General features: G+C 42.0%; 1 protein-coding gene across 12 annotated transcripts in view; it reads left to right on the top strand.

Annotated features, from left to right (window-relative positions):
• zgc:91944 (uncharacterized protein LOC436941 homolog) overlaps positions 1 to 21,082 on the top strand; it is a 29,443-nt gene extending 8,361 nt beyond the window's left edge. For 3 of the 12 annotated variants that reach the window (XM_050035489.1, XM_050035490.1, XM_050035485.1), the window contains 7 exons: positions 571 to 681; positions 1,889 to 2,101; positions 4,203 to 4,359; positions 8,324 to 8,406; positions 13,590 to 13,685; positions 13,986 to 14,104; positions 16,634 to 20,730. In XM_050035489.1, coding sequence (XP_049891446.1) covers positions 571 to 681; positions 1,889 to 2,101; positions 4,203 to 4,359; positions 8,324 to 8,406; positions 13,590 to 13,685; positions 13,986 to 14,104; positions 16,634 to 16,780 — 926 coding nt within the window. In that variant the 3' untranslated portion in view covers positions 16,781 to 20,730. Of the gene's footprint in view, positions 1 to 570; positions 682 to 1,888; positions 2,102 to 4,202; positions 4,360 to 8,323; positions 8,407 to 13,589; positions 13,686 to 13,985; positions 14,105 to 16,633; positions 20,731 to 20,758; positions 20,885 to 20,969 lie in introns of those variants that run through there. The other 9 variants (XR_007569271.1, XM_050035491.1, XM_050035492.1 and 6 more) reach the window with 9 other exon arrangements.
• Positions 21,083 to 27,221: the final 6,139 nt, after the last annotated feature.

The raw sequence follows: 27,221 nt of genomic DNA, 5'->3' as shown, positions 1-27,221 counted from the left end.
CTCCGCTGGTAGCTAAGCTCTGGATACGTCACCCCGTGTATTGTTCTGATTGGTCGTAGTGTTATCCAATTGCCTGCAGTGATATTTTCAAATGCATGCTTGGTGCCGCCCCTCAAGTTGGGCCATTTTCATTACTCATGGCCAGACCCTAAATCTTTCTAGATTTGGGTCTGGATTTCCAGGCTAGGAACATGAGTTATGTGGCTCAAATATAATAATGGTCATTTTGCGGGTGAAGTATTCCTTTAAATATAACAGAAGAAGAACTGTGCAACAGCCAGGATGGTTCTGTCTCTAGGTAGAGAGGGGCCTGTGGTGTCCAAAGCCAAGACTCCACCTCTAAGCAATAAATGCTGAACTTCACAAGTAGCAGCATGTTCACAAAGTATTGCACCAAACCACGTGTCCTTAATTAAGGTATTGATATTGGGACGACTTCATTAGCTTAACAGGAGTATTTCAGAGCTGGCTCACAGCCGATCTCAACAGCACAGATGCTACCAGTGCACCATGAAGTAAATCGATGTCTTTAATGTGTTAAGATAACATGCCTCTCCTTCCTGCGTGCAGGCATCAGCCAGAGCTACATCTCTCAGTGGTTGCTGCAGCAGGGCCTGGAGATGAGCGACTCCAAACGCAGAGCTTTCTACCGCTGGTACCTGCTGGAGAGGAACAACCCAGGTGAGGCGAGGGGCAGGCTGAGGGTGGTGGGGGTCACACAGGACATACAGGGACTGTGATCCAGAGCCAGTGTAGAGTCTGACCATTACAGAGCAGAGTGGGATTATAGATCATTACGAGGATGATGGATGTTAGGTACAGGAAGAGTGATTATGAGAAAGTGCAGATCAGCGCCTCAAGGTTGAGTGTCAGGTTAATGATAATAGATTAGATAATGTAGGAGGGGAGGCTTGTGTGTGAAAAAGAGATAAGATTTTCTGTATTATGTGAATGTGAACCACTGCTTGCTTTCCTTCCCCCTCCATCCATCCTCCTGCATGGTACACACCTCTAATTCCTCCCGCTAACTCCATCCTGGTCCTCGAGGGCTGTGAGGTCAAGGAAGGACACGAGACAAATCTATAATTTCAGAGGAAAGACAAATGATAAAGGTAGTCCTGTCACAGGAGATGCTAATCAATAATATTAAGGCTTCTGGTTTGGAAATGAAACTGTAGTGGGTGAATGCGGTTTGTCTGTACAGGCTAGAGTAACAGCTTGGGTAGGTGTTGACCTCTCCATGTCCTCGGATACATGGATATAGATGCTTAAAATTGGTATGGTTTAAGAGCTACAACATATTAAATGAGTAGCGATGCTCAGAGCTTTTATTGGTTTATCAGACAGCATGCATTCACTGTAAAAACTGTGTGTAAATATGTCAAAGTCACATTTTTACAATCAGTCCTATGGAATAAACCGAGCTGCCGACGGACCATCTGCTGACCCTGCTGTCTCCCTTCATCTGAATCCTTTATATTTCCCCTCCCACCCAAGCTTTGCCTTAGCTCCTCTGTAGTTCTCAGCCCTGATGCTGGAGGTACTCTGGTGCTGGTTTTCATTCCTACATGCCTAACAAACTGGTTATTAACAGTCATACTAACAATAACTAATTCTCTCAGCGGCCACAATGCTTTGCTTCCAATATTGGCTCCTATTGACCTGCCCGTCACAACTCTAATCAGATTGACTCCTAATTGGCGTTTACATTATAAAGCAGGCATTTGTTTTTAAATTTAATATGACTGAAACTTCCCAGGCAGGTCTACAGGAGTGTGTCCGTTAACCCAATTAACCCTCAATTTCCAGTGACATTAGCCTAAACTGGTGTCCATAATCTAATCCCTGGCTGTGGCCTGCCTGACCGTTGGTTTTGTCCCGACTGAAGGGCTGAGGTGGAGTGAAAGCCAGCACAGCGTGAGCCCCATGCCCAGGGCCAGGGGAGGGGACAGAGACGGGACGGTAGCAGGGGCAAGCGGCAGCCTCCCCAACCCCAACACCAACCTCAACCCCAACCCAGTGTGGAGCAGGCAGAGAGAGCTGCTGATGCACTTGCTGCCATGGTACACTGCTGCTGCTGCGGCCGCCCAGGCCCAGCCAGGTAACCGTGCCCTCCCAGCCCCGCCCCGGCCTCAGCAGCTCGCCACAGGAGACGCCCGCACATCAGCTGACCCGCATGTCATTTACCCCACAGCGTCGGTGTCAGCTTGGGATGCATTTCAACCGTATCAAATGACAGAGATAAACTAGAGGATTGACAATAACACTAAAAATGAAGCAGCTCCTTATTGTTAAAATCCTCTTGACCTTGGCGTAGTAGCAGCCTGTGGCACCAGCTGAGTGTGAGTTCAGATGTGGCTGAGTTTGAATGTCGTGTGGGAGTTGCGCTATATCTTATTAAAAAACTCGTTATAGAACAAGGTGTTGGCACAAAAAACCTTAGAAGGTATAGACATGTAAGAATACCACAGATTTAGTAGTTGATACCAGTACCAGTGAATTTCCACGATTCTAGACACCCAATTTGATACCACGGTAAAAAATAAAAACAAAACAATAAATCCCATGTACTTAAACATATTCTCCTTCATTAAAAACATTTATGTTTTATTGTAAATTCTTGATGATCAACTTTAAACACAAAGTAATCTACGCAATTTTGTGGGAGAGGAAACGTAAATATTTTCTCCTCTGTTGTTCAGCACTTGTACATATGAAATGTGACTCTAGTCTTTAAAGTGTGATTGGACGGCTGGTGAAGAAGCGACAGTGATCAGCGCAACGTTTTACCCAAAGGAACATTTTTCAACCCTCTGTGAATAGACACTCAGCGCCTCATCATGCTGTCATTTGAAGCATACTGTAAATAAACCGCACTCCCATTGCAAAGAAAAAAAAAAACATGCATGCCAAGTGTTAAATTCTTCTTTTTGCATTTAAGTGCAGACTAGAACACTCTTAGGTGTATACGTTGCTCTGTCAGGTCCAGAAAAAGTGCGTCTTCAGCACCTACAGTAATGGAGAAAGACAAGTACGGTCACATTTTTTAGAATTTTAGCATCAGTTAGGTATCAAAGTACCAGTTCTCGTGACATCCCCACAAGGTATTGAAAGTCTGTAGCAAACACTGTCACAGCTGGTCGCTACAGTAGCTTTGAAGCTCAGCGTTTCATAATGAGCAAATGTTGATTTAAGCAAAAACTGAAATGAGCCTTAATGAATTCATCGTCTATTATTGCCTAACCATCCATCCGTTTTTTGACACTACCCAGGGTCCAGTTGCTTTAATTTAATGAACTATATCATTAGGGGCTATTACATAGTGCTGGGAAATAATGAAAAAATGTAATATAATAATAATTATATATCATATCAGACCATATCCTCCCTGTTGTTTTCCATCATTCCACACTGTATGACTGTGAAACATCTATTGAACTGCTTCCTATGTGATATGACAAAGTTCTTTACCCAGATACAGGTGAGCTACATCATAGAGTCAAGATGTGACTTACAATTTCTACCCTCCAGGCAGGTATTAGTCAGACCTTGTTACCATAGTGATGTTTGAACAGTCAAAATAACCTTTACTTTGATATTTATGCTAGGAGCACATTTCCTGTGACAGACTACAGCCATTTACATTAATGATGAAGCAGACGTGAACACTGTGTTGTACAAATTACAGTTACTTGAAATAGACATGATGATGATTGATGTGATGATGATGATGATAAACAGTGTAATTTATGCTGCATTCACTGGAGATGGGAATTGCTGCTGGCAACATGTGGTTGCTTCTGTTGTTTTTCAGCACATAGAGGTTGTTTAAAGTTTTATCTATATTAATGTCCATTTTTTGTGTGATACAACCCTCCCCACTTCAGTAAATGACATCAAAGTAACAGAAGCGATAATTGTGAAATGATGATAATGTTAGCTAGTTAAAACAATAGCACATTACCTTCTCTTTTTTTATTTAACTGTCTGTTGTAGGTGTTAATTTCTGTCACTAGTTAGTGTATTTATTTTATACTACCTGATGTTACAGACACATACAAACTGACATATTACAGATGTTTGTTTTGAGTGATGTTCAATTCATGTGGTGCAACAGGCAGCTGCAGTCTAAACATAGTCACTGTCTTTGTCTTAATGAATCTCAACAGTTTGATTGTTTTTTTATTCGCTCTCTGTCTCAGGGGCCACCTTGTCAATGCGGTCTCTGGTGAAGGAGGAACCTGATTGGAGGACAGGGATCATGGCAGGCGACAGAGCAGGGATGGTGGGCGGACCTCTGAGGCTGCGCAGAGGAAGCCGGTTCACCTGGAGGAAGGAGTGTCAGTCAATCATGGAGAGGTGAGCGAGTCTTTGTGCTGCATACAGAGCCAGAGTGAAAACTCCAGAAGAAAATGCTGAATGAAAGATGTCATTGAGCTACAAACACCAGTGTAGCAGAAGTTAGCCCATGACATCATGACTTTGGCTCTCTATTTTGGACTTTTTCTATGAAAGGAGACAAGTACTGTATGTGCTGCATTCAGGTCCTGTTGGAAAATGTGAACATATTGTTGACTGTAAAGGAGAAACTCAAGATTTGCACCCCAATTAAACTGACTTCCTTCATTCTAGCACCACCAATGATGGAAACCTCAGTGTAGAAAAGCCAATTTACTGTATATAAACTGAACTTGGACTTTAAGTAACAGTTATTTTCATTATTGATTAATCTGATGCCCATTTTTTTAATCAATCCACAAATCTTTTGGTCTAAGAAACATCAAAAAAAAATAGAAAATCACAAATTTCTAATGTCACAAGGCCAACGTGTGCGTCTGAAACCCAAAGATATTCAGCTGACAAACACTAAAATAAAGAAAAGCAGCAAATCATCACAGTTGCGAAGTTTGAATCAGTGAATGTTTGGCACCATACCTTGAAAACTTTGTCCATTGATCCATCAATTATGAAGCTGGTTGATTTTCCTTTTAATCAACTGATTGTTTCAGCTCTAAAACAGCTGGTTTTCATTGGCCGTGTTGGGATCAAATTGCCTTGACGACATAATATTTGCACAAGTTTACATTTCAGTGTTTCTGTAAAAAGTGAGCTCCAAAGAGTTTTTGTTCTGTTTTAAACTACAAAAAAAGATGATGAGGAGCAACAAAGTTCTGCAGAAAACTCCTGCGTTTGTGATGCTTCAGATGAGTTTGAACACGTCAGCACTGCTTAAACCATCAAGGCATGGATTGCTCCTTACATGTGTTAGGAATGCTGCATCGCTTGAGGTCATTTCAGTTTTAATAACCTTCCCTGGCTCTGATCTGTCTCGCTAATAGTGCGGAGTAAAGTGCTGCTCGGGCTGCATGTTTATGTCAGAACCTGGCCCGAGCCTGAGAGAGTAGTAACTGAGCCTGACCCGAACCTGATGCACTTAATGTAACGTTACTGAAGTTTGTCACTGTCAAGCTGTTGTTGTTAATATGGTTACAGCTTGCCTGTATACAGAGAGTACACACGTGGCACCTTGTAAAGGACCGTCAGAAGGCACACGTGTCTCTCCCACATGCGCACCCATGCACACATTACGTAATGTCATGTTTTGAGTCTTAATATTGGCGTATGTCAAGTCTTCATCTACATGAACTCTTCTTGAATTTTAACCGCTGTTAAACAAACTATTTACACAATCCAATCATTGTGGTTTATTTGGAATTAACATGAGCCCCTTTTACACTGCCAGATTTTCGGCGAATGTTGGGCCGTTTTGCCGGCAAGCTGCGAGCGTTTAGACACACAGAGCTGGATTGGCGAGTTGATCCAAGGTGCCCAAATTTCCGCCTCGTAGGGTAGTCATATTGGCGGAACCCTTTTAGTTTAAACAGACCAAGGCGGCAATCCGCAACGGGAGGGGCTGTTGAAGACTTGTGGGAGGAGCTGTTGATGACGCCACATAAACAGGAAACAGACTTGTGGGAGGAGCTGTTGATGACGCCACATAAACAGGAAACAGCTGATAGCAGGAATTAGCGAGCAGCTAGTAGCAAGAGAGAAACACAAACCTGACAGACACTGTAAAGATGAGCAACTGGGGAGACAAGGAATTGCGCGCCCTCCTTGTCCTCGCAAACGAAGAGGCCATTAACCGTCAGATGACGGGGACGGTGAAGAACGGGCCGACTTACGAGAGAATCGCCGAAGGACTGACCAGCCGCGGCTTCCCTCCCACGTCACTGTTTACGTCACACGCTGAGCTACACGTTTTGTTACTTGCTCACGCCCCCCATTGCCCCGAAAAAGGCACATTCTGTATAAACAAAAGTAGGTAGGCGGCATTTTGCTGCACTCCCCGATTTTGTTTTTATACTGCCAATGCTGAAAAAACACTGATTGGGCTTTCCTGCAAATTTGCACAATTCCTGTTTAAAAAGGGCTATGGAGGAAAGTGTTAGCATCCACCGAGGATGGCTTCAGCGCTGTCTCCTCTGTTTTTTGTTTTGTCCAGCAATGCTTAAGTTATGTTTGCTGCTGCTGCAACTGAAAAGGCCAGAATGTCCCGAGCAAGGACACAGAGTGTGGAGTAATGTTAGGTGATGGTGTTTTGTTTGACGTCCTCCATCATTAGCAAGCTAACAATAACCTACATGAATTTTTACGGGCTATGCGTAAGTAGCTCAGCACTGAGCAAGAAGTTTCCCAGCAAACACAGTAGGTCTGTAATTTTTGAGCTGAACTGACCTGAACATTATTTGTAAATGTTTGTTCAAGCCAGGCCTGACCTGTCGGGTCCTGACGGGTCCCTTTGGGCTCGGGCATTGCCTCCGTCGAGGCTGGAGGCATTATGTTTTTGTATTGTCTGCCTGTCCATCCTTTTGTCCCATTCTCGTGAACATGATATCTCAAGAACGCCTTTAGGGTATTTCTTCAAATTTGGCTCAAACATCCAGCTGGACTCAACAATTAACTGATTGGATTTTGGTGGTTAAAGATCAAAGGTCACTGTGACTTAATCCGTCTCATTCTAGTGGACGCAACACCTTAAGAAGGCCTTTAGGGAATTCCCTTTAATTTGGCACAAACGTCCACTTAGAGTTGAGAATGAACTGATTAGATTTTAATACTACTGCTACTGCTGATAACAGTAATAATAATACATTGGATTAATACAGCGTTTTTCTGGATCCTCAAAGACGCTTCACAGAGAACAAGAACAACGAAACAAACCAAAACAAAAAAACAAAATTGAAATAATCCATAAGAAGAGAAACAATGCTGAGAGGGAGAAGAAGAACATGATTTAAGTTATGACAAAATTTCACACACGTCTAATTGAATAAAATGATGAAGTGATAACATTTTACTTGGACTTGGATGTGAACTGTAACTGCAGCTTGACTGGTTCGCGGAGGCGTGCAGCCACGAGGCAGTAATTCCAGTTTATTAGAAGTGTTGTGTCTCTGCTTCTCTGTAACATATTTGTCCCAGCCAGTCTTCTCAGTAACCCAGAAAGATGCAGAGAAAGAGGAGTAGGCATTCCTCTACAGTCCTACCCGCTGTGTGCAATTGATTTGTCTATTACATGGTTGCTGTAAGTATAGGGTGCAGTCTGGGCACTCACAGTAATAAGACCACACAGGCCCTCAGACAACACTCACCAGCAGTGGCCCCGGATTACGCAATTCTACCGCAGTGCTGATCTTTATGAGCTAGTTTAGACCCAAGGACGATACAGTAGAGGTGAAGATGATGTGGTGTGTGTGTGTGTGTGTGTGTGTGTGTGTGTGTGTGTGTGTGTGTGAGTGTGTGTGTCTGAGACAGAGTGGACAGGATAGGGCAACTCAGAGGGTGAGAGGAACAGAGGGCTGGAAGAAATTGATCCCTGTGTGTTTTGTAATGTGAGATGATGATTCTTTTTCAGCCTTGGAGGGATAGAAAGACACGAGACATGAGTGAGGATAATTTGACGAGGAAAAGGAAGGTTACTCTGATCTTTACCTGAATATATAAGTTACTGTTTTCACCAGTCATATTTCCAGGCCAGGGAAGAGATTTAAAGATGCAGTGCTTGAATAGCAGAAATTAATCTACTTAATGCATCCATTAATCTGTTCCTTTGCAGTGACGACCTCTCCTGTAGCTCTTCCACTGTATAAATATTGTCCTTTCTCTCTTGTGGTTCAATACAAAGACTAAAAGTAGATGAGGTGTAAAATGAGGGCGTACAGAGCGCTGCTCAGACTGGTGCCATCTTCTAATAAATGTGCAGGCTATGATGCAACATGATTTAACTGTTTCCAATACTGTGGATGTTTGTCTCTTACAGCTTTTTCATGGAGAACCAGTACCCAGATGAAGCCAAGCGAGAGGAGATTGCCAACGCCTGTAACTCTGTCATTCAGAAACCAGGTAGGAAGAGGCGCTGGGACTGTATGGAGGCGTGCTTCTGTCAGAAACGTCCTCAGGCAGCTGATCAACATAGCTTAGATCAAGTTTCTTGTTCAAAATGACATGCTGCGTGCTAGTTTTTGATGTTTGTAATAGACCAGATTGATTGGTTAGTGAATTGACAGGTAATTTCTGTGATAGCTACTTTGATAATTGATCATTTCAGTCATTGAAAAAGTAAAACTACCAAACATTTATTGTTAACAGCCTCTTAAATATAAAGACTTGCCACTTTTCTTTGCCTCCTATCAGTGTAACCAGCCTGAGCTTTTGGACTCTTCATCAGACAAAATAAGGAGTTTAATCATTTTAGATTCTGAATTTGGACACTTCTTATTCTTTAATACATTCAACAGAGTAAAAGACAAATTAATCAGAAAGTAAAAGATTAATTCAATAGTAGTTGCAGCCTTAATATGAATATTATTTTATTACTAGGTAGATCTTTATCAACCCCATGTTACTTGTGAAGCAAAACAAACATAGTATTCACATTTAAACATGTTTTTATGCCTCTGCGATGGCGATAGCTGTGGTCGGAGGCATGTTTTTGGATTTTACGACTGTCTGTCCCCTTGTCCTGACCACGATATCTCAAGAACCCCTTGTGTGAAATTTGACACAAACACCCACGTGGACTCAACAGCCCCTTTTACACTGCCAGATTTTTGGTGAATGTTGGGCCGTTTTGCCGGCAAGCTGCGAGCATTTAGACACACAGAGCCGGACTGGCGAGTTGATCCGAGGTGCCCAATTTTCCGCCTCGTAGGGTAGACATATTGGCGGAACCCTTTTAGTTTAAAAAGACAGCCAGGCAGCCTTCCGCTACGGGAGGGGCTGTTGAAGACTTGTAGGAGGAGCTGTTGATGACGCCGCACGTGCGAGCCACTGGCGGTGGATAAACAGGAAACAGCTGATAGCAGGAATTAGCGAGCAGCTAGTAGCAAGAGGGAAACACAAACCTGACAGACACTGTAAAGATGAGCAACTGGGGAGACAAGGAATTGCGCGCCCTCCTTGTCCTCGCAAACGAAGAGGCCATTAACCGTCAGATGACGGGGACGGTGAAGGACGGGCCGACTTACGAGAGAATCACCGAAGGACTGACCAGCCGCGGCTTCCCTCCCACGTCACTGTTTACGTCACATGCTGAGCTACACGTTTTGTTACTTGCTCACGCCCCCCATTGCCCCGAACTCCGCGATTTTGTTTTTATACTGCCAATGCTGAAAGAAGACTGATTGGGCTTTCCTGCAAATTTGCACAATTCCTGTTTACAAAGGGCTAACAATAACCTCATTAGATTTTGGTGGTCAAAGGTCAAGGTCACGGAGACCTTGTCCGTCTCATTCTCATGAACGCAATATCTCAAGAAAACCTTGAGGGCATTTCTATAAATTTGGCAAAAACGCTCACTTGGACTCAACAATAAACTGATTTGAATAGTTGACAAAGGTCAAGGTCACTGTGACCTCACAAAACATGTTTTTGGCCATTACTCTAGAATTCATACACTAATAATGACAAATTTTCACACAAATGTCTGACAGGATAAAATGATGACATGATGAGATTTTATATCCAAAAGGTCAAAGGTCAACCTCACTGTGACATCATAACGTTTTCTGGCCATTATTCAACACCACAGCTCAGGAACAGAGGGGGAGACATTTGGTCAGATACTAAATTGGTGACATTAATCTCGGGTGTCCACCTTGAAACTGTACTGATAGTGTAGTTCTTCCTTGCTGCCGACAGAAGGTGTGTGTGAAGCACACATGGATGGAAACTAGTCTGTGTAAATAATGGGAGAGGTTGGGAGGGGACAGTGTAAAAAATAACTGTTCAACATGTTTGTGGTCAATACACTTGACCACAAACACGATAGAAATGTTAACAGTGCTCATAATTCTTGCACAACTTAGCCTTGATGAAACAAATTGTGTACGTACACAGGTTTCAGAACTTTCCCCCCTTCAGCAAAGTTCGACATTTTCAATCCAAAATGGACCCCTGTGTGCTTCATGTAGATCTAATGAGTTTTTAAAATTGCAATGGCAGAGTCTCTGGAAATGAAATGAGAACCACACCTTCTGAGCTGTCAAAAAAAAGCTCCAGTCTTCTCTGCTTGGCACATGCAACACACCTGAGCCTGCCTGCCTTAAGGGAAGAATGTCTTAAAGTAGTGTTATGATAACCTGAACCTGAATGGAAAAAAAGTCCAAAAAATTAATAACTTTAAAATTCTGGCGAAAGGGTAGTTTCTTGCAACCCTAGAATTAAGATAAAAATATTCACAAACAAAAAAGCACTTCTGGTTGCTGATAAGTAATGTTTAACTTTTGATTTAACACTAAAATTTAAGCAGACGCAGACAAATGCGCGACTCAGAGCAGCATGTGTCTCTGACACCAGACTCAGAGCGCAGCGGACCAGTGGAAAATGTCACCATCAGCATATTATCTTACATCAATAAAATCTATTTTATCATTATTTTGAGTCACATTGTTGAAAGAATTTAGCTGTCTGTGTTCAAGCAGGATAACAGGTCTCCATTCATTGCACGTCGGGCTTTCTATTTCCTTGTCGGAGATGTTTTCTTTTTTAATAACCAACCAAAAACAATCAATCAATTAAAAACACAAACTGGAACTGGAACATGAAATCTTATATGCCTAACAGACATTGCTTCTTGTTCTTTGAGTTTAAATGGCTTGATGGTTTATGGCTAAAGGGGAAAAAACAACCGTAAATGGACAGCATGATTCGTGTTGCGTTCAAGGTCCCCCCAAAAACGGGAGGAAAAAAAAGGCAGAATATTCGATTTTTTTTTTTTTTCACAATCGAATCCTGTGCCATCGAACAAAACTTAATTTTTTTTGGGTCAGCCCTAAATCCCACATGTAAGGGGCTAGCCATAAGGTTGTTGTTTTCAGCAAGTTGGCCTTGAATAGCTGATGTTGAGCTGTAGAGCTGTGTTACTTCTTATGACCTAAGGTGTATTTTAATAAACCTTTGGTTTAATTTATTCTTTCAAGCTTTATTCCTTCTCATCTTATCTGAATTCTGTTGTATATTTGTGCTCCATAGATTTAATTGCAAACTACAACTGTTTAGTAAGTTAAAGATGCGTTGCTGCTAACGACAGCTTGAAGTGGCGATGAGGTGTTTAGGTTTTTTTGGAAGGTCTTAAAAAAGTCTTAAAAAGGTTTTGAAATTAACCTCAGGATTCCTGCATATACCCTGGTATAACATTACTGATGTTTTTTCTTTATGCTAAGATAATATTAGCAAGGCTGATACTGTCATCTCCTATTTGCAACATGACACTAAGTCATGAGACAGCGGTGAAGATATTGGGCCTCATTCACTAATATCTGCGCGGAAATGTTCTTACTCTCCCCAAAAAATAAGTACTTGAGCAAAATCACCGTCGGATTCATGACACGTGCGTACCGGCCAATGTATGTTAGCAAATCAGAACCATTCTAAATTGACAGGCGCGTGTCCGCGATCTGCAATCAGCATACTACCACGCCCCCATTTCTCCATATAAGGAAACTGCTTGCCTAGAGTTGATTCATGAATGAAGGAAGCGGTTACGCGAGGAGAGAAGTAGTAAATTTCACAGTTTGTTAGAAGCGATGGCGCCGGGTCTTACAGGAATGCCATGGGTCATTGTAAGATTGTGGAGGACACATGTTATTATAGCTCACCTCTTGAGGGGTTTCAGGGTTTGCGTATGGTGTCATCAGCCATGTTTTAAGGCCATATGCCCGGTCACCCAAACAATATAACATTTTAACATTAACGGAATAGAGACTTACTGAAAATACTAACTTAAAACAATTAAAATAAAAGACTAGAACAAAAGATGCTCACCAACAAGCCATCCACTTCTCACAGCCCCTGCCTCCAAACGCATTCCCACTGTACTGTTTTGCAAAATAAATGAGTCGTGGGTGCCTCCTGGCCAGCGGGCCACAGCCTTAAGGATATGGCAGTCGGCATTACAGATCATCTGCACGCTGATGGAGTGATAGTTTTTCTGTTCATGTTATTGTTAATATTTTAATTGTCACAATGATGAGGGTGAACGTGTGTCAATTTCATGGTAATTTAATCCATTTGGCCAATATATTAGTAAATTAATTATTTTAAAAAATGTTAATTAAATCTCTTTTTCATGAATGTGGTTTTATAGACTCTGCATGTACTTAAAAGGTATGTTTGCATTTTCTAAGTCAGTTCGGCCTTCCTCATTTGTGCGTACGCATGGTCTGAGGCAGTTCTAAATTTGTTCGCAGAGTAAGAACAAATTCGGGTAAGAAAATATTGATGAATCCCGGATTTGTGCGTCAAACGATCGTACGCACAGTTTAAGCACAGATTTGTGCGTACGCACTGTTTGTGAATGAGGCCCATTGTGTTTATACAGCAGTGTGATAATGACAAAGTTGTTTGAGTATATGCAAGATGGGTGGTTGTGTTTGTGATAACGTCTGAATCGAGCGCTCATTATCTGATTCTATTTCAGGATTAGAGAATTACACATGTTCAGGCAGGTGTGAGGTTTGAACTGATGTCTGCCTACATTGGACCTAGTTTTGTAGCAGTAAGATTACATTAATTCTAGGGTGAGTTTTCTCAATATCATCATGATTAAATCAACTGTAAATCCATATTATAAAGCTGATAATTTCAAAAAAATCTTCCTAGTGGGGTCATGCCCCCAGCCTCCCATAGGGGGGTTGTATTTGTGTTACCTTCTACACCCTGGATGACTTTGCATGCCTGGTATAGTATTTATGCGAATCACCTTTTTAAATCTAAGTCTTACAGGACCTTCTTATTGCTTAAGTGTAATTAAAAACATCTAATAAATTCAGTAGTTGCATTTACTGGAAATAACCCAACTGATGAATTCCTACCATCTTTTTTGAGTGATTTATTTGACCTTTTAAAACTGCACCAGGTGTTTGTTTTGTGTGGAATTAAATCTGTTATCCTTAAATATGTACAAGATGTCTCTGTAAAATGAATTCACGTGAGTCAGGTGTGGATGGTGTCTCCACAGAGATCCTGTGGTTTAGCCATATGTGCTGGCACTATAAGTGAGAGACTGTGTGTGTTTCATCACCCAGGCTGTAAGCTGTCAGAGTTTGAGCGTGTGACGGCGTTGAAGGTGTACAACTGGTTTGCCAACCGTCGGAAGGAGATGAAGAGAAGAGCGAACATCGGTGAGGATCTAATACTGTGTATGTTGTTGCTGTCCATGTGTATCTAAAAGGTCAACTTTTTATGAGCTTGGAAAAAAGGCCTTTTCTCAGTAGTTTATTTATAGGACAGAGAACATTTCCAAACCAGGAAAATGTCATCATCAGTGTATCTGGAAAATTAGGGTGGAGAGAAAGGTTTTCTGATGACAACAACAATATGTAGACTCACAGGAGGAGGCTTTTGGCCATGTTACACTGTGGAAAATGAACATGTAAATTTATATTTACCGTGTTTCCATCTCTTCCCTCTGACACAACCAGAAGCTGCCATTTTGGAAAGCCATGGAATTGAGGTGCCAAGTCCAAGCTGCCACTCAAACGGTGAGGAAGGAGAGATGCACGAGTTTGGCGATCAGGTGAATCATCGGTTCTCAGAGCAGGTTAGTCAACCTGGTGCCACTTTACCGGCTGATTAAAAAGAAAGACAACTAGTAGAAGGACACGTTGGCTGTGGTGATTGTAGCGGAAAAGTGTGTGTTCTGCATACATGCCGACGTTTAGCCAGGTCAGAGGAAGGTGATCGTAAGAGCCAGTTTGCTATATTGCAGGTTGTCTCTCAGCTGTCACGGCAGGAGAGGAGAACATAAAGACAGTGTGTAAAGCCTCAGCAGCAGGCTGGTGTGTTTCAACCTGCCATATGAATGTTGACGTTACGGGTCATGCTAGCTTTGCACTCGCCACCTCTGATGTAGGGATTTGAGGAAGCAATTGCTCATGCAAAACAACAAGTAATCTGTGCAAGCCTCCGACACACAAACGGGATTTTTTTGAGATTAATCCAGTTTTTACAATTTGAAAATGTGACCCACGTGAATCATATCATGCCTCGTCCATTAAAAAAATATGTTGTGCTGGTTTGTAAGCTGCCTCCGTGAAATCAAAGGAATTTGGCATCTTTCGGCTGACGCATGTGAAGGGTAAGAACTTGGTAGGAGAAATTACAGAATCAGGGGGGTGGGGGGTTCGGACCTAATTGTATTGCAGAGTTTTGCACAGCGGCGGCCGGATCTTTGCTCTCAAACCACAAAATAATGTGATGGCACAACAGTCTCCTTCAGTACATTATTCTATGCTTTCTTTTGATTTTCACATTGGCTAGTCATCCTGTTTAATTTGTCTTCTGATTAAATCGGAACCGTTGAAACAAGTTGTAGGAAGCCTCTGCAAGTAATTGGTTGCTGGCAGACACTCTGTGCTGCAATAAAATGGTTAATCAGCAGTGCCGTGCACTGTAGAGCCGATGCGCTGCTGGTTCTGCCGGCCTGAATAGAATATAATGTCTATAGCCTTACTGTTGTGTACAGCCTTTATAGACTGAGCTGAGTAGTGATGCGCGGGTCGACCCGTAACCCGCGGGACCCGCAAATGGACCTGCGGGTCGGGCAGCAGTGATCGTCTGTTAAATCGGTCTGTAAATGATATTTTGACATTATTGGCTATTACTGTCATGGCATCCGAAGGTACTGATGCGTTGAGCAGGTGACAGTCCGCGGTCGTTTTCAAAACACACTTGTGTCACGCACTCCAAAAGAAACTTGTTGAAACTTTAAACAATAATTTATTGTACAAAACGGGGGAAACAAACGTTGACAAAAACGGTTCCATAATTCATATTAAATTCAAAAGATAACGAAAAAACAGCTACAAGTTAGAGGGAATAGTGATAAAGTGGTAAAACTTGGCATTGATCCACAGCCTCAGACGGATGCGCTCAAGCGTGCCGTGCGCACAAGCTCCGTTGGTAGGCTATACTATATTTTCACATTTTTAACAATGCAGTTTAAAAGTTTTGATTTTTATTGATAACCTACATTTACCAACAACAAAAAGACTACATTTAGCACCAAAAAAATATGTAAAAAAAAAATAAAAATAAAAAAACGAATATCGAATACCAAATTTTCATAACGGATACCTACCCATAGAACGAATATTCGAATATCCGAATATTTGGGTACAGCCCTAAAAATAAGATGCTTATTGCTGGCACAATATGAATGTGACACTCGGATGAAGTGCCAGGCATGACCAACTTCTGCCTCGCTATCTGAGCAATGTTTGGATACTTCAGTACGTAGTTTTCCACCACAACAGTGGATCCTGGTCGGCTCGTAGTGGTGTCTCATTCTGGTAACGCTTCATCTCTTCTTCAAAAAGGGTAGGCAGGGAGGCAGCAGGTGCAACACTCTCCCTGTATGTCTCCCCGAACAGGTCACACATCGCGGACAGCGCAGTGTGTGGTGTTGGCGCAGCGGGCACCTCCATCGGCGCCTCTCCCTCCGTCGCTGTGTCCCTCTCTGGCTCGTGCACAAGCACGAGCCATCTCCGCCCGAACGGGATTCGCCGTGATATACAACATTATTGATAGTATTAATTAATTATTAATGATATTCGAATTATCAAATTTAGGTTTGAACTTATAAAAAAAGTATATATTCGAATATATTTCGAACTTCAGATTTTTTTTGACAGCCCTAGAGCACAGCAACATGATTGAGATGGCACTATGGCATCACTTTGGATTTGAAGCCAACGAAAGAGGTGTCCTCACTGGCTGCAAGCGACACCGTTTTGAGCTCAACTTTCGTCGGACACCCTGTTTCTATGTTTTCCTGTTGCTCACTTTGAAAGTGCTGCAGTGGAAGAGGAACAGCTGATTCATGAAGATGAAATGAGGAGTTATCGACCTTTTTATTTCACTGCAAAAGCCTTGAACAGCCACATTTATGTGATAGAATTTTTTTACAGTTTGACTTGTCTGATAGGAAACTGCCAGAGCAGACAGTAGAGCCTGATGAATCCAAGCTGCTGTGGGGCCACTTCATACTTTTCACATGTATATAATCAGTTGGATTCCCAGTGTAAATCCAACGGTTTTACTAACTGTATGCATCCATACTTTTCCACAGGAAGAGACATCTTCCCACAGGATTGCTGACCAACAAGACCCCTCCTCATTGGCTACTACAGAGGTCGCAGCCCTGCCGAGCCCCACCCCTCAGGTCCTGGATCAGAAAGACGAGGATTCAAAAAGGGAGACTGTGGATGAAGAGTGACCAAAGCCGGTGGAGTTTGGATCGTATTTGAATTTTAATCAGATGAAATAGGAAAACAATAAGTGTCTCCTCCTCCACACATGTAGGGCCTTTGGGGCCTGTGGCACCCGAAAATCAAAGGGAGAGGGGTGCTGAGGCTCGCTGAGGTGCCTCTTATGGTAAGGAGACCACTGTATTTATCAACAGTAATCCTGCTTATATTAACGGCAATATACAGTATATATATATCAATATATAGTGCATTCCAAGATGGTATTAAAAAGCCTAAAATCCTTAGAGGGAGAATTATGTAAAAGATACCTCGCCCATTTTAAGCTAAGCCTTTTCTTGTTTCTTTGCTACATGCCTTCTTTTAGCCTTTTCAGAGCGCTTGTTTGATGGACTGTGGTGCCACGAGCGTGCTGAGCCTGCAGGTCAGGTGTGTTTGGGTGTGGGGTTAAAGTACGCTATCAAGTATCCAGTTAATGGTGATACGAATGCCCTGCGCTTGCTTGAATGTCTTTGACCCATCTGGTTCGTAAGACTCTAACCTCAATCAATCGATTGATTCAGTCAGTCGATCAATCAACGAGTGCTGTTATCAAATCCGTAAAGCCCTGAGGGACAACTGGAATCTCAGGAAATCCCAAAAAATGGTGGATAAGGACAGTGAAGAGTTGTCTTAACATCCGCTTTTTTTTCTTCATCTTGATTTTCCTCATCATAACTGTGTTTAACCAAAACAGGATGTGTTATTTATACCTTTTTATATTAGCAAGACAAGCCTAAGACAATATATCATCGTATCTCTTTGTCATCGGTCTTCTTTGTTATACTGAATGCTGCTGTTTGTTTGGTCATTTTTGGAGGATATCCTCATTTCAAAGTCTGTCTCAATCCTCAACTCAGCCAGTGAAGCTAGACTACACACACAGGTCTACTCAGTTTATGTTTTTATTTAACGTTTGAAAGAACGCTAAAACAAATGTGATCAAAAGTGATGCGTTAGCTTACACGCTACAAGCACCTTCTCTCCTATTGGAATAAGCTAAAGCTTAAGCTCCTGTAAGTTTGTATGACTGCAAAGCTGCACTTCAAAGTGGATCTCACTATAACTGAAAGAGGGAAGCGTTACCGACTACCTGCATTTGGGCCTCGACATGTACATAACCCAGAGAATATACACGTCTGTGGGTGCTTTCCTTCAAATTACATTAGCACTATATAGAAACTGTTATTTGTCAAACTTGAATAGCTTCCTTAAAAAACTTCACTTACAAAATGATCATTTGTGTGTCAGTTACTTACTACATGTGACTTTGAATTTGTGAAGGAAACTGTTTTTCTCGCATGTCTTTATGGTGAACGAAGAATCCAAAAAATGCGAACAGTCCTCATGACTGAAAGTAAACTGGGACCACATTTAACAACAACAAAACTATATCACAAAAACATCTATTCACAAACTGTCACAGAACTCATGCAGTGTAATCCAAGTCTCATTTATCCAGGTCGTATGCTCAGTGTCTCCCAAACACAATTCAGAGTTCCCACAGTCATGGAAAACCTGGAAAAGTCATGGCATTTGTAAAAACCTTTGAAAGTTTTGGAAAAGTCGTGGGATTTTGTTGTGTGTGATGAAATTGTTCAGTAATCTTCCATGGATAAGCTTTTATGTAATGTGACATAAAGAAAAATCTATTTACTGTAGCTGTCGACATCACTTAGCTCAGTTACGTGTACCGTTTTGTTTACCAACAGGTATGTTTGTCAATTTTTTCCCGTGTTCCGTCTTTCTTCGTCTTTCTGAATATAGTATAAGTCTGATATGTTTGAAAAACCCTGGGCAAGTGGGGCAAAAAAAATATGAGTCCTGAAAAAGTCTAGGTCACTGTGCTATGCAGTGTACTTCTGGGGACATTTTGGTCCCCAGATTTTGCTGCGGAGTGAGCGCTCCTGTCCGGACAGGATGGAGCGGTACAGAGGAGGAGAAACATTCTAGCTCTGAGACAACATTATCTTCTCTCTTCTGCTTAGAAGTGGTGAGGTTACAGCTCAGAGCAACTTAATACGACAGAGTCTCTGGCTTTTGTTTGATATCTAGTGTCAGCAAAAAAATATTCTGATCCACTGTTAGTGCCGTCAGCTGGTTTACTATATAACATGGATGCTGTTGTCACACTGAACGTCCCAATGAGCCCTGTTCAAACTTTACACCTTTATAAAGGAAAAAAAACAAAGGACGAATAGTTGAATATTTGTATTTAACGGCCAAATCTGATTTGACTGACATAATTGTCAGTTGGGTACAGCCCAAAGAAAAGTCATGGAAAAGTTTAGAAATTTTGTCCATAAAAATGTGTGAAAACCCTGACACATGCATTCTCACTAAAACATAAAGATTTAAAACACTCAAGCCGTGAGCATTTTGCGCCACTTGGCCGTTCATTAGACTGTTTGTACTGACATGTTTTAAATCGAAATTTTTCTGCCCCCATGCCAGTGACAGCTGTGGCCGCAGGCATCCAGTTTTCTGGTTGTCCATCCGTCAATCCATCACATTCTCTTGAATATAACATCTCCAGAACCCTTGAGGCAATTTTTTCATATTGGGCATAAATGTCCACTTGGACTCAGTGATGAACAGAGTAGAATTTGGTGGTCAAAGGTCAAGGTCACTGTGACTGTGTCCATCTTATTCTCAAGAACGCAATATCTCAAGAACACCCTGAGGAAATTTCCTCAAATTTTTGGCATAAATGTCCACGTGGACTCAAGAATGAATTGATTTGAATTTGGTGGTCAAAGGTCAGTGTGACCCCACAAAAATGTCAACTTCACTGTGACAACATCATGTTTTCTGGCCATTATTCAACGTCGTATCTCAGGAACAGAAGGAGAGACATTTGGGCAGATACAGAATTTGTGACACAAATTTTTTGAAACTGTGCTGATTGTATAGATCCTCTGTGCTGTTGGGTTGAAGACGTGTGTGAAGCATCTTCATTTTAGAATATGAAGTTTCTTTGCAGCAACATCTGTACTTTTTGTCGACTGTCATAGCTACATATGAGTCTGGACGGACATGGATGTAAATTGTAACTTAACTGGTTGGCAAAGGCATACAACCATGAGGTGGCAATTGTAGTTTAAATGCATGTGTTTGGGAGACACTGAGCATACGACTGGATAAACGAAACTTGCATTATACTGCTCGAGTTGTGTGAGGGTTTGTAAATGGATGTTTTGATACAGTTTTGTGTGTTGTTAAACGTGCTCATCGTTTACTTCAATTCATGAAGCATGTTCGCCCTTGATGGATCCTCCGTTCATCATAGAGGTATGCAAGAAAAACACATTTTTCTTCAGTAATTCAAGGTAACACACGACGAGTAGTTGTTACACAAATGCTCATTTTGCAGGTGAAGTATTCCTTTAAACTCTGCATTACTTAGTCCCCTATATTTACTGGCCCAAGGCCGTGGGAGTTACTCCCCAAATGTCCATGAAATGGACAAAGGCGCTTGTTCTTGGCCCCCAACAGGGTGCTACCATGTTACCTCCTAATGCCAAAGCTATGCCAAGGTAGAGATGAGCTACTGTGCTCCCAGGAACAGGATATGACACAGTCACGACACTATAGATATACAGTACATAGATGTTTATTTGCTCAGTACAACACTAGCCAACTCTAGCTTACCTCAGAATATCTCTGTGTCATGAATGTGTGACGGGCTATCTGTCATACAAGTGACAGCAGCCATTATTGTGACTGTTGACGATACGGACAGTGTTATGTAGCATTTATGACAGTGGGGTTTGCCCTGTGTTGTTAATATATACTCACCTCAGACAGTTCTCTCGTCCGGCTTTGGACAGGAACCCCAAAGCTGCACGCTGTTTCTGATTATTCTGCTCCTCTATCTGCTTTTATCGAGAAAACAATAACAATAATAAAATTGTAAACAACGGCTGTGATGTGTCTGGATTCATTCGCAGTGATTAAAGGTTTGGGATGGAAGCGTTCAGCTGGTGTCAAGATGATGAAACTGGATTCAAGCAAATTCCTCAAACCAGTCGAGGCACATTAACAAGACAGCGTCTCACCCTGTCAGCACGTGCAGAGTAGGACTGAATTATTCAATTAATTAAAGAATGATTCTGTAGCAAAAGCATCAGTGTTTTCTAATGTATTCAGTTCTGATCTCAGGAACAGTGCCAGTGCTGTTTGATCATATCTGGAGGAGAAGACGCTCAGGGTCACTGATGATGAGGTCTGATAACAGAGAGGTAGCTGAAGAAGAGGGTGAGCGTTTCTGCAACTTAAAGGTATGGCAACGTCTTAGCAGCTAGTATTATGTGCCACTAAAACTTGCTGTCTACATATGTTGACTGAATTCCAGGGTGAACAAATAGGGTGTTAAAATAGATTCAGTGATCAATTATCCAGTATGATCAATGTGAAGTGAAAACATAGACACATATCGCTATCTTCAACATATTCAAACAGTTCTAGCGGGCCTGGCGCCAGGCGGACAATGGCAGGCAGCCAAGAAGAAGACAGTGAGGATATTTACTGATATTATCTCATATTTATCACAGACCCCTGGATTGAATCGAATTGAAACGGTCGTGGCACTTTGTACAAATATCATATCGCTGTCCAAAGAATTGAAAACCTACCTCATCATGATGAAACTTGTGATTTACACCCCTAGTGAAAAATGCAATAACTGATAAAGTACTTGGCTTGTGGAGGATCAGTCTTGAACTTACACTTGCCAGAATTGCCACCTTAACATTCCCATTTTAAACATCAGACATTTCTGAAATTTGGCCAGATTTCAACTAAAAGTCAAAAGCACAAGATGGCTGCATTGTCACTTGTCTATAAATCAAAGAAACATGGCTGCTGAAGCGGGAGTAAGGCCCTGTTTACACTTGGTATTAATGTGTTTTGGGTGATCTGATCACAAGTTGACAGTCGAGACATGTTGCCGTTCACACCTGTGTCTGTCATGCGTCTCCAGCTGACGCCTTGTGTTCGCTACTGCCCCGTGCACGGTTACCACGTCCACACTTTTGCAAGCTGCTCTGTAGTATGCTCGCTAATTATTTTCGTGGTTGTGTCAGCATAGCTGGAGATTTCGCTGTCAGCAGACTTCAACACGTCTCCTTCCACAGGGCAAAACGATGGACAGTCACACAACACTTCGTCAAACTCAACATAAAATGGGTAAGTTATAGAGCGTTAGCAAACTGCCATCCAAACAACCACCACATCCTGCACTGATGATGATGATGATGATGATGATGATGTCCTTTTCACTGACACATCAGGACACTTTAGTGTTTGGACTACAGAAGATATGTGTCAAATGTGTCCCAGACCACCTCGGCAAGTGGTTTGAATGATCGGATTACAATGCGTCTTAGTGGTCATTAACACTTCTATTTAGTGCTGACAGCTTGTGATTGGATCATCCAAAATGCATGTTAATACCAGGTGTACACAGCTTTAAAGTAGTGCAGCCTGAAAAATGACTTTCTTTATTTGTATAGGGACAAGTATGTAGCATACATAGATGCCACACATCACAGCGTTAATAGTTAAAGCTAATTTGCAGTGCCTGTCCCTAGCTGGGCCTGAAGATACAGAAGACTCAGCAACAACAACACAAGTAACAGTGCAAAGTACAAACAACAATAAAAAATATAGACAGAACAACACAAGACACAAACTGCACTACATAATTAGCACCACAGAATAGGAAGCACCAAATTATTCATGGCTGCGCCTCTTCAAAAACTTTCAGTTTGAGTTTACAGTGATTTAAATCAGGATCCAATTTGAGTTCAATCAATTCTTCTGTAATCATCACAGAGGCCGTGACCTCAGCCTGTTTGAATCAGGACTGAGTCATATATGTGGACACATGTTGCTGTGATATTCAGGCCAGCTGTCCAGGCTCAACGTTTGAAAGAGCTGAGCCGAAAGAAGAGAGCTGTTGGAAGAAGTCTGCCGTCAGGGCTTCCTGCCAGGAAGCTCTCTGTTGGTTAGGTTTAGGGAAAAGCTCATAGCTTGGGTTCAGATTAATGGACGTGTGCCAGTGAGGGCCTTCTCTCATGTGCAGGAAGAGACGGTGTTACTGTATCCTGACAGAGGTTTGTGACACAGATCATTTGTGAAAAACAATTATTTTCCTTTGCCTCCTTGTGGTACCGCTCGGTGCAATGATATGATTTTTTTGCAGGCACGAGACATGTTGGATACATGAGGGTAGAAATACTTTGTAACAGAACTTTTAGTTTCCGCAGAATCAACCGGCTGCAGCTCGGACTGGCTATCGCAGCTTTCCATAGAAACTGCACCGCAGCTCACCACATTCTGCACTCAGCCACGGCTTGGTGTGTTTTCAGCATTAGAATCCACCACGTGAATGAAAACCAATCAGAGCTAAGGAGCCTCTAACACACTGCAGTCAAACTGTCAAATGTGAAAGCGCTGATCAAATATGAATCAAGATTCTGTAAGTGCATCGCCTATTTCTCGTCTGCAATATACACATATTTTAGTGTTTAACTGTAAAATGATAAAGTTTGCTCTGAGAAAGACACGGATCAAGAGAGGAAGGTCAAGAGGCCCATAGAGACTGCATAGGGCCCTGAATTTAGTGCTACACCCCTGACAGTGAGAACATGATCTACAGCTGCGTTAGAGACTCTGTTGGCTCTGTTCGGTTCCATTTCACACTACAGTTTTTAAAAGGGACCAAACCACCTGGACAACGTCACGCAGTTACAACAGCTGCTCGTTTGGGGGCGCTTTTGCCCGAAACGACCACTGACCAGGAAGAAAAAAAGCACAAGGAAGAAGAAAACCTGGCTCATCGACGAATCAAAGGGTTCGCTCGTTTGGCCCACACCAGCGTTCGAATGAACGTTCCACTCCAAGCGAGCCTAACTATCCGTGGAAGCGGGCCAGGGTCCGTTTAAAGCGGACCAAATAGCGCCAGTGTGAATGCATCCTTAGAAATGCCTTCAGGAGCAGGACAAACTGTCAGTCTCATGTACCACTCTCTGGATGTTGTGGGTAAAGATTCTCAGTCATCCAGGTCATGTCACTCGTAAGTGCTTTATTGTAGGCAACTGGACTTGCTTGCGTTTCTTGAAGAAGTTTCGCCTCTAATCCAAGAAGCTTCTTCAGTTCTAAATGACTGGTACGAATTGCAGGCTATAAACCCTGTGTGGGTGGGAACCCTTGCAGAGTCGTAGGGGTCACTCTGAAACTAAGAGCTCATGTGACCCCTACGACTCTGCAAGGGTTCCCACCTACCCACCCTTGCAGAGTCGTAGGGGTCACATGAGCTCTTGAGAGGTGAGATGAGAGGCGAAACTTCTTCAAGAAACGCAAGCAAGTCCAGTTGCCTACGATCTTAGCACACTCTCTGGATGTAGTGACACTTTCAGCAAATATGACAAAAAGCAAGTTCTCCCCAGCGCGCACCATTGTGCACGTGTCACCTCATCATCACTGCACATCTGCATATGGTAAAAAATACCAAAGAAAATGAGTAATTATTAATTTAATTTAACAATTTTAATAGTTAATTATAATTCATTTGGAATAAACTTACCGTTTTTTTTAATTGATGCTATTGACTATTTTACAAAAAACAAAAAAAAGACGGAGATCGATTTCTCTTTTTCAAGGGCATGTATAGTAAATGGCACTGTTTTAAATTTAATGAGAGTTGGTCTTTGAACACAGGCTTATTTTCAAGTTGGCAGTCACTCATTAGGGCCCAGCTCCACCCAACACATTGTTGGAGGACCTGCACTGTCTATTTTTACACCCTGACTCTGGATCTTTTCTCCTTTTTAAAAACCTTTCACTCCAAACAAACTGAATATTTTTTACTATCTTTTGAACAGAGCCTTCAGAGCTTTAGTTGACTGATAGAGTGACAGACTTCTTGACTGACCACTGGCTGCAGTGAAGCAAAGTTTCTCCACATATTGCAGGATGTTTTGCATAAAGTCTGAAGTCTCTCTGAACATTTCTGGTGAAAACACTTCCTCAAGTGTGCTCAGAAGGTCACGATATACGCTCATATTTCTGTTGTCCAACTTGTTAATTGATTTTGGGCTGTGCATTGTGCATGGAGGGAGCAAAGGACTTGGCAGTGTGCAAAGAGGTGAAATTAACTTGTCGCAGGAAATTGGCATTTAGAAAAACATTAGCGTTTTATTGCCCGCGGTCACAGTGACTCATGTAATGTAATTACACCAACATGATAGAATTTGCCCCAAATCCCTCAGAAAGCTGCTGCGTGCTGAAAGTTTGGCCTTGAGGCCGAAGTCTGGAGATACTCCAAATATTTTTATTCCATTAATTACGTAAATGAGTCTGTCAATGTTTGTGTGTGTGTGTGTGTGTGTGTGTGTGTGTAAGCAGAGGTGTGTGTGTGTTCATATGTATGCATGCTTGCAGGCCTAATCAAACACTTTTACGACATTAGAAGAAGACATGGAGAAGACTTGATCTGTGTCTCGTGGGCTCAGGAAATTAATGAGTGAACAAATTCCTCACCTGTTGTTCCTGCTTTTGACCACACGAGGGAGACATTGTCTGCTGCTGAATTTTGAGCACTGAAATCAGATGGAGCTCTTCATACTGTGGCTGAAAACAATGCTGAACTGTTGCTCCTAATTTTACACACAGCTTGTTTGGAGAAATCTGAACCTGAGTGGTTTGGTTATATTCTCATATGTCTTCAACAGAGACTTAAAAACTAGAGCGAAAGAATGTTTTCACAGAAAACTCTTCACATTTGTTTTGCTCAAACTTTTCCAGGATGAAACAATATAACGGGTGTCAGCAAGTGTCAGCGAGTGTTGGCAATCCCACTGACATATTTATTTGCAAGTCAAATTAGCACAGCTCTCTGTGTTTTTCTCGTCTGGCACTCTGTGAATAGTCGTGTACCAGTGAAATCCCAACCATCTGGTACATTTAACAGCCTGAAGCAAACTACCGATTCTACGGATCAACTGCATTGAACTGTGTATCTGTAATTGTGTATCTTAATTTCTGCAGCACAAAAATGTCAATCTCAACTCATTATTAAGTCTAATTATGTTGTGTTGAGATGCCACTGAAATTAAAAGAGATAGCTGGTTTGTAAATGCGACGAGATCGGCCCACATGTCTCCAGTGAGGTTTAATTTGTAGCCCCGTGGAGAGGAGCCTGTGCACTATAGCTGCAGCCCATTTTTATTACAGCATCATCACTAGGCCAGAAACGTTTGAGCCTGCTTCCAAGCACCAAATCGACCTTGAAACGTAGCGTGACAAGGCTAGAGCTGAAATGACTGCTACATTATTTAATTATCCAATCTATAGAAATTCAATCAACTAGAATTTTAATACCTGTTAAATAATGTAGGTTTCTTATCAAGCAGAGGTGATAGTTCGCCGGGTTTTAATTTCCCAATGTGTTGCTTTGCTCTGTTTTATGCCACTGGTATTTAATATCTCTGGGTCAGGGACTGTTGGTTGGGTAAAACAAGTCGTATTAAAATGTAATATTGAGCTCTGGGAACTTGAGCATTTTTCACTATTTTCTGACATTTTCTAGAATGAAATATTGATCCCAGAAAATCTGCAGATGAATCAATACTGAAAATAAAATTCAGAAACATGATGATTAACAGGCCTGGCAGGATGGGTGGGTGTGGGGGGGACTGGCCCCTCCCACAGAGCTGCTTTTGCACTTTTAAATAGACCATATATATATGTATGTATATATATCCACTGGTTTACGGACTCAATAGCCAGGCCCCGAACACGCCCCTGTTCTGCCCTCCCAGTGTGCCCCCTATGCTACTTTGGTTTAAAGGTGCAGTGTGTAGGGTTTAGGGGGACGTATTGGCAGAAATTAAATATAATAGAATAAGTTTTCTTTGGTGTATAACCACCTGAAAATAAAAATGGTTGTGTTTTTGTTACCTTAGAATGAGCCGTTTGTATCTACACAGGGAGCAGATCCTCGTGTACAGAGATTGCCATGTTGCACTGCAGTGTTTCTTTAGTAGCCCAGGACTGACAAACCAAACTCTGGCTCTAAATAGGGCCATTCACATTATTCTTTAGCAGCCCCTCTGCGACGAGTGTATCGGAAAAACATGGATGTTTTAACCTGAACCTGCTTTATTCAGTGGGGTTTTTCGGTTTAAATGACCTGGTTTGTTTGTTTTGAAGACAAAGACACCTCTGTGGATAATTCAGCTCTCACTAAACACTGAAAAATGAACATTGAAGGAAATCTATCCAATCTGCAATCCTCACTGCAATCCCCCTAAATCTTACACGCTTTGATCAGCGTGTAGAATTTAAGGGCAAACGCCAAACTTGAGGCATCAAACGGGAAACCACACACCAATGGGTGATGTCACGGTG

The sequence above is a fragment of the Epinephelus moara genome, chromosome 22 (genome assembly GCF_006386435.1).
Source record: "Epinephelus moara isolate mb chromosome 22, YSFRI_EMoa_1.0, whole genome shotgun sequence".
In the NCBI taxonomy this organism is placed as follows: domain Eukaryota; kingdom Metazoa; phylum Chordata; class Actinopteri; order Perciformes; family Serranidae; genus Epinephelus; species Epinephelus moara.
The sequence above is the reverse complement of the archived record's forward strand: the minus strand, read 5'-3'. Positions and strand labels throughout refer to the sequence as shown.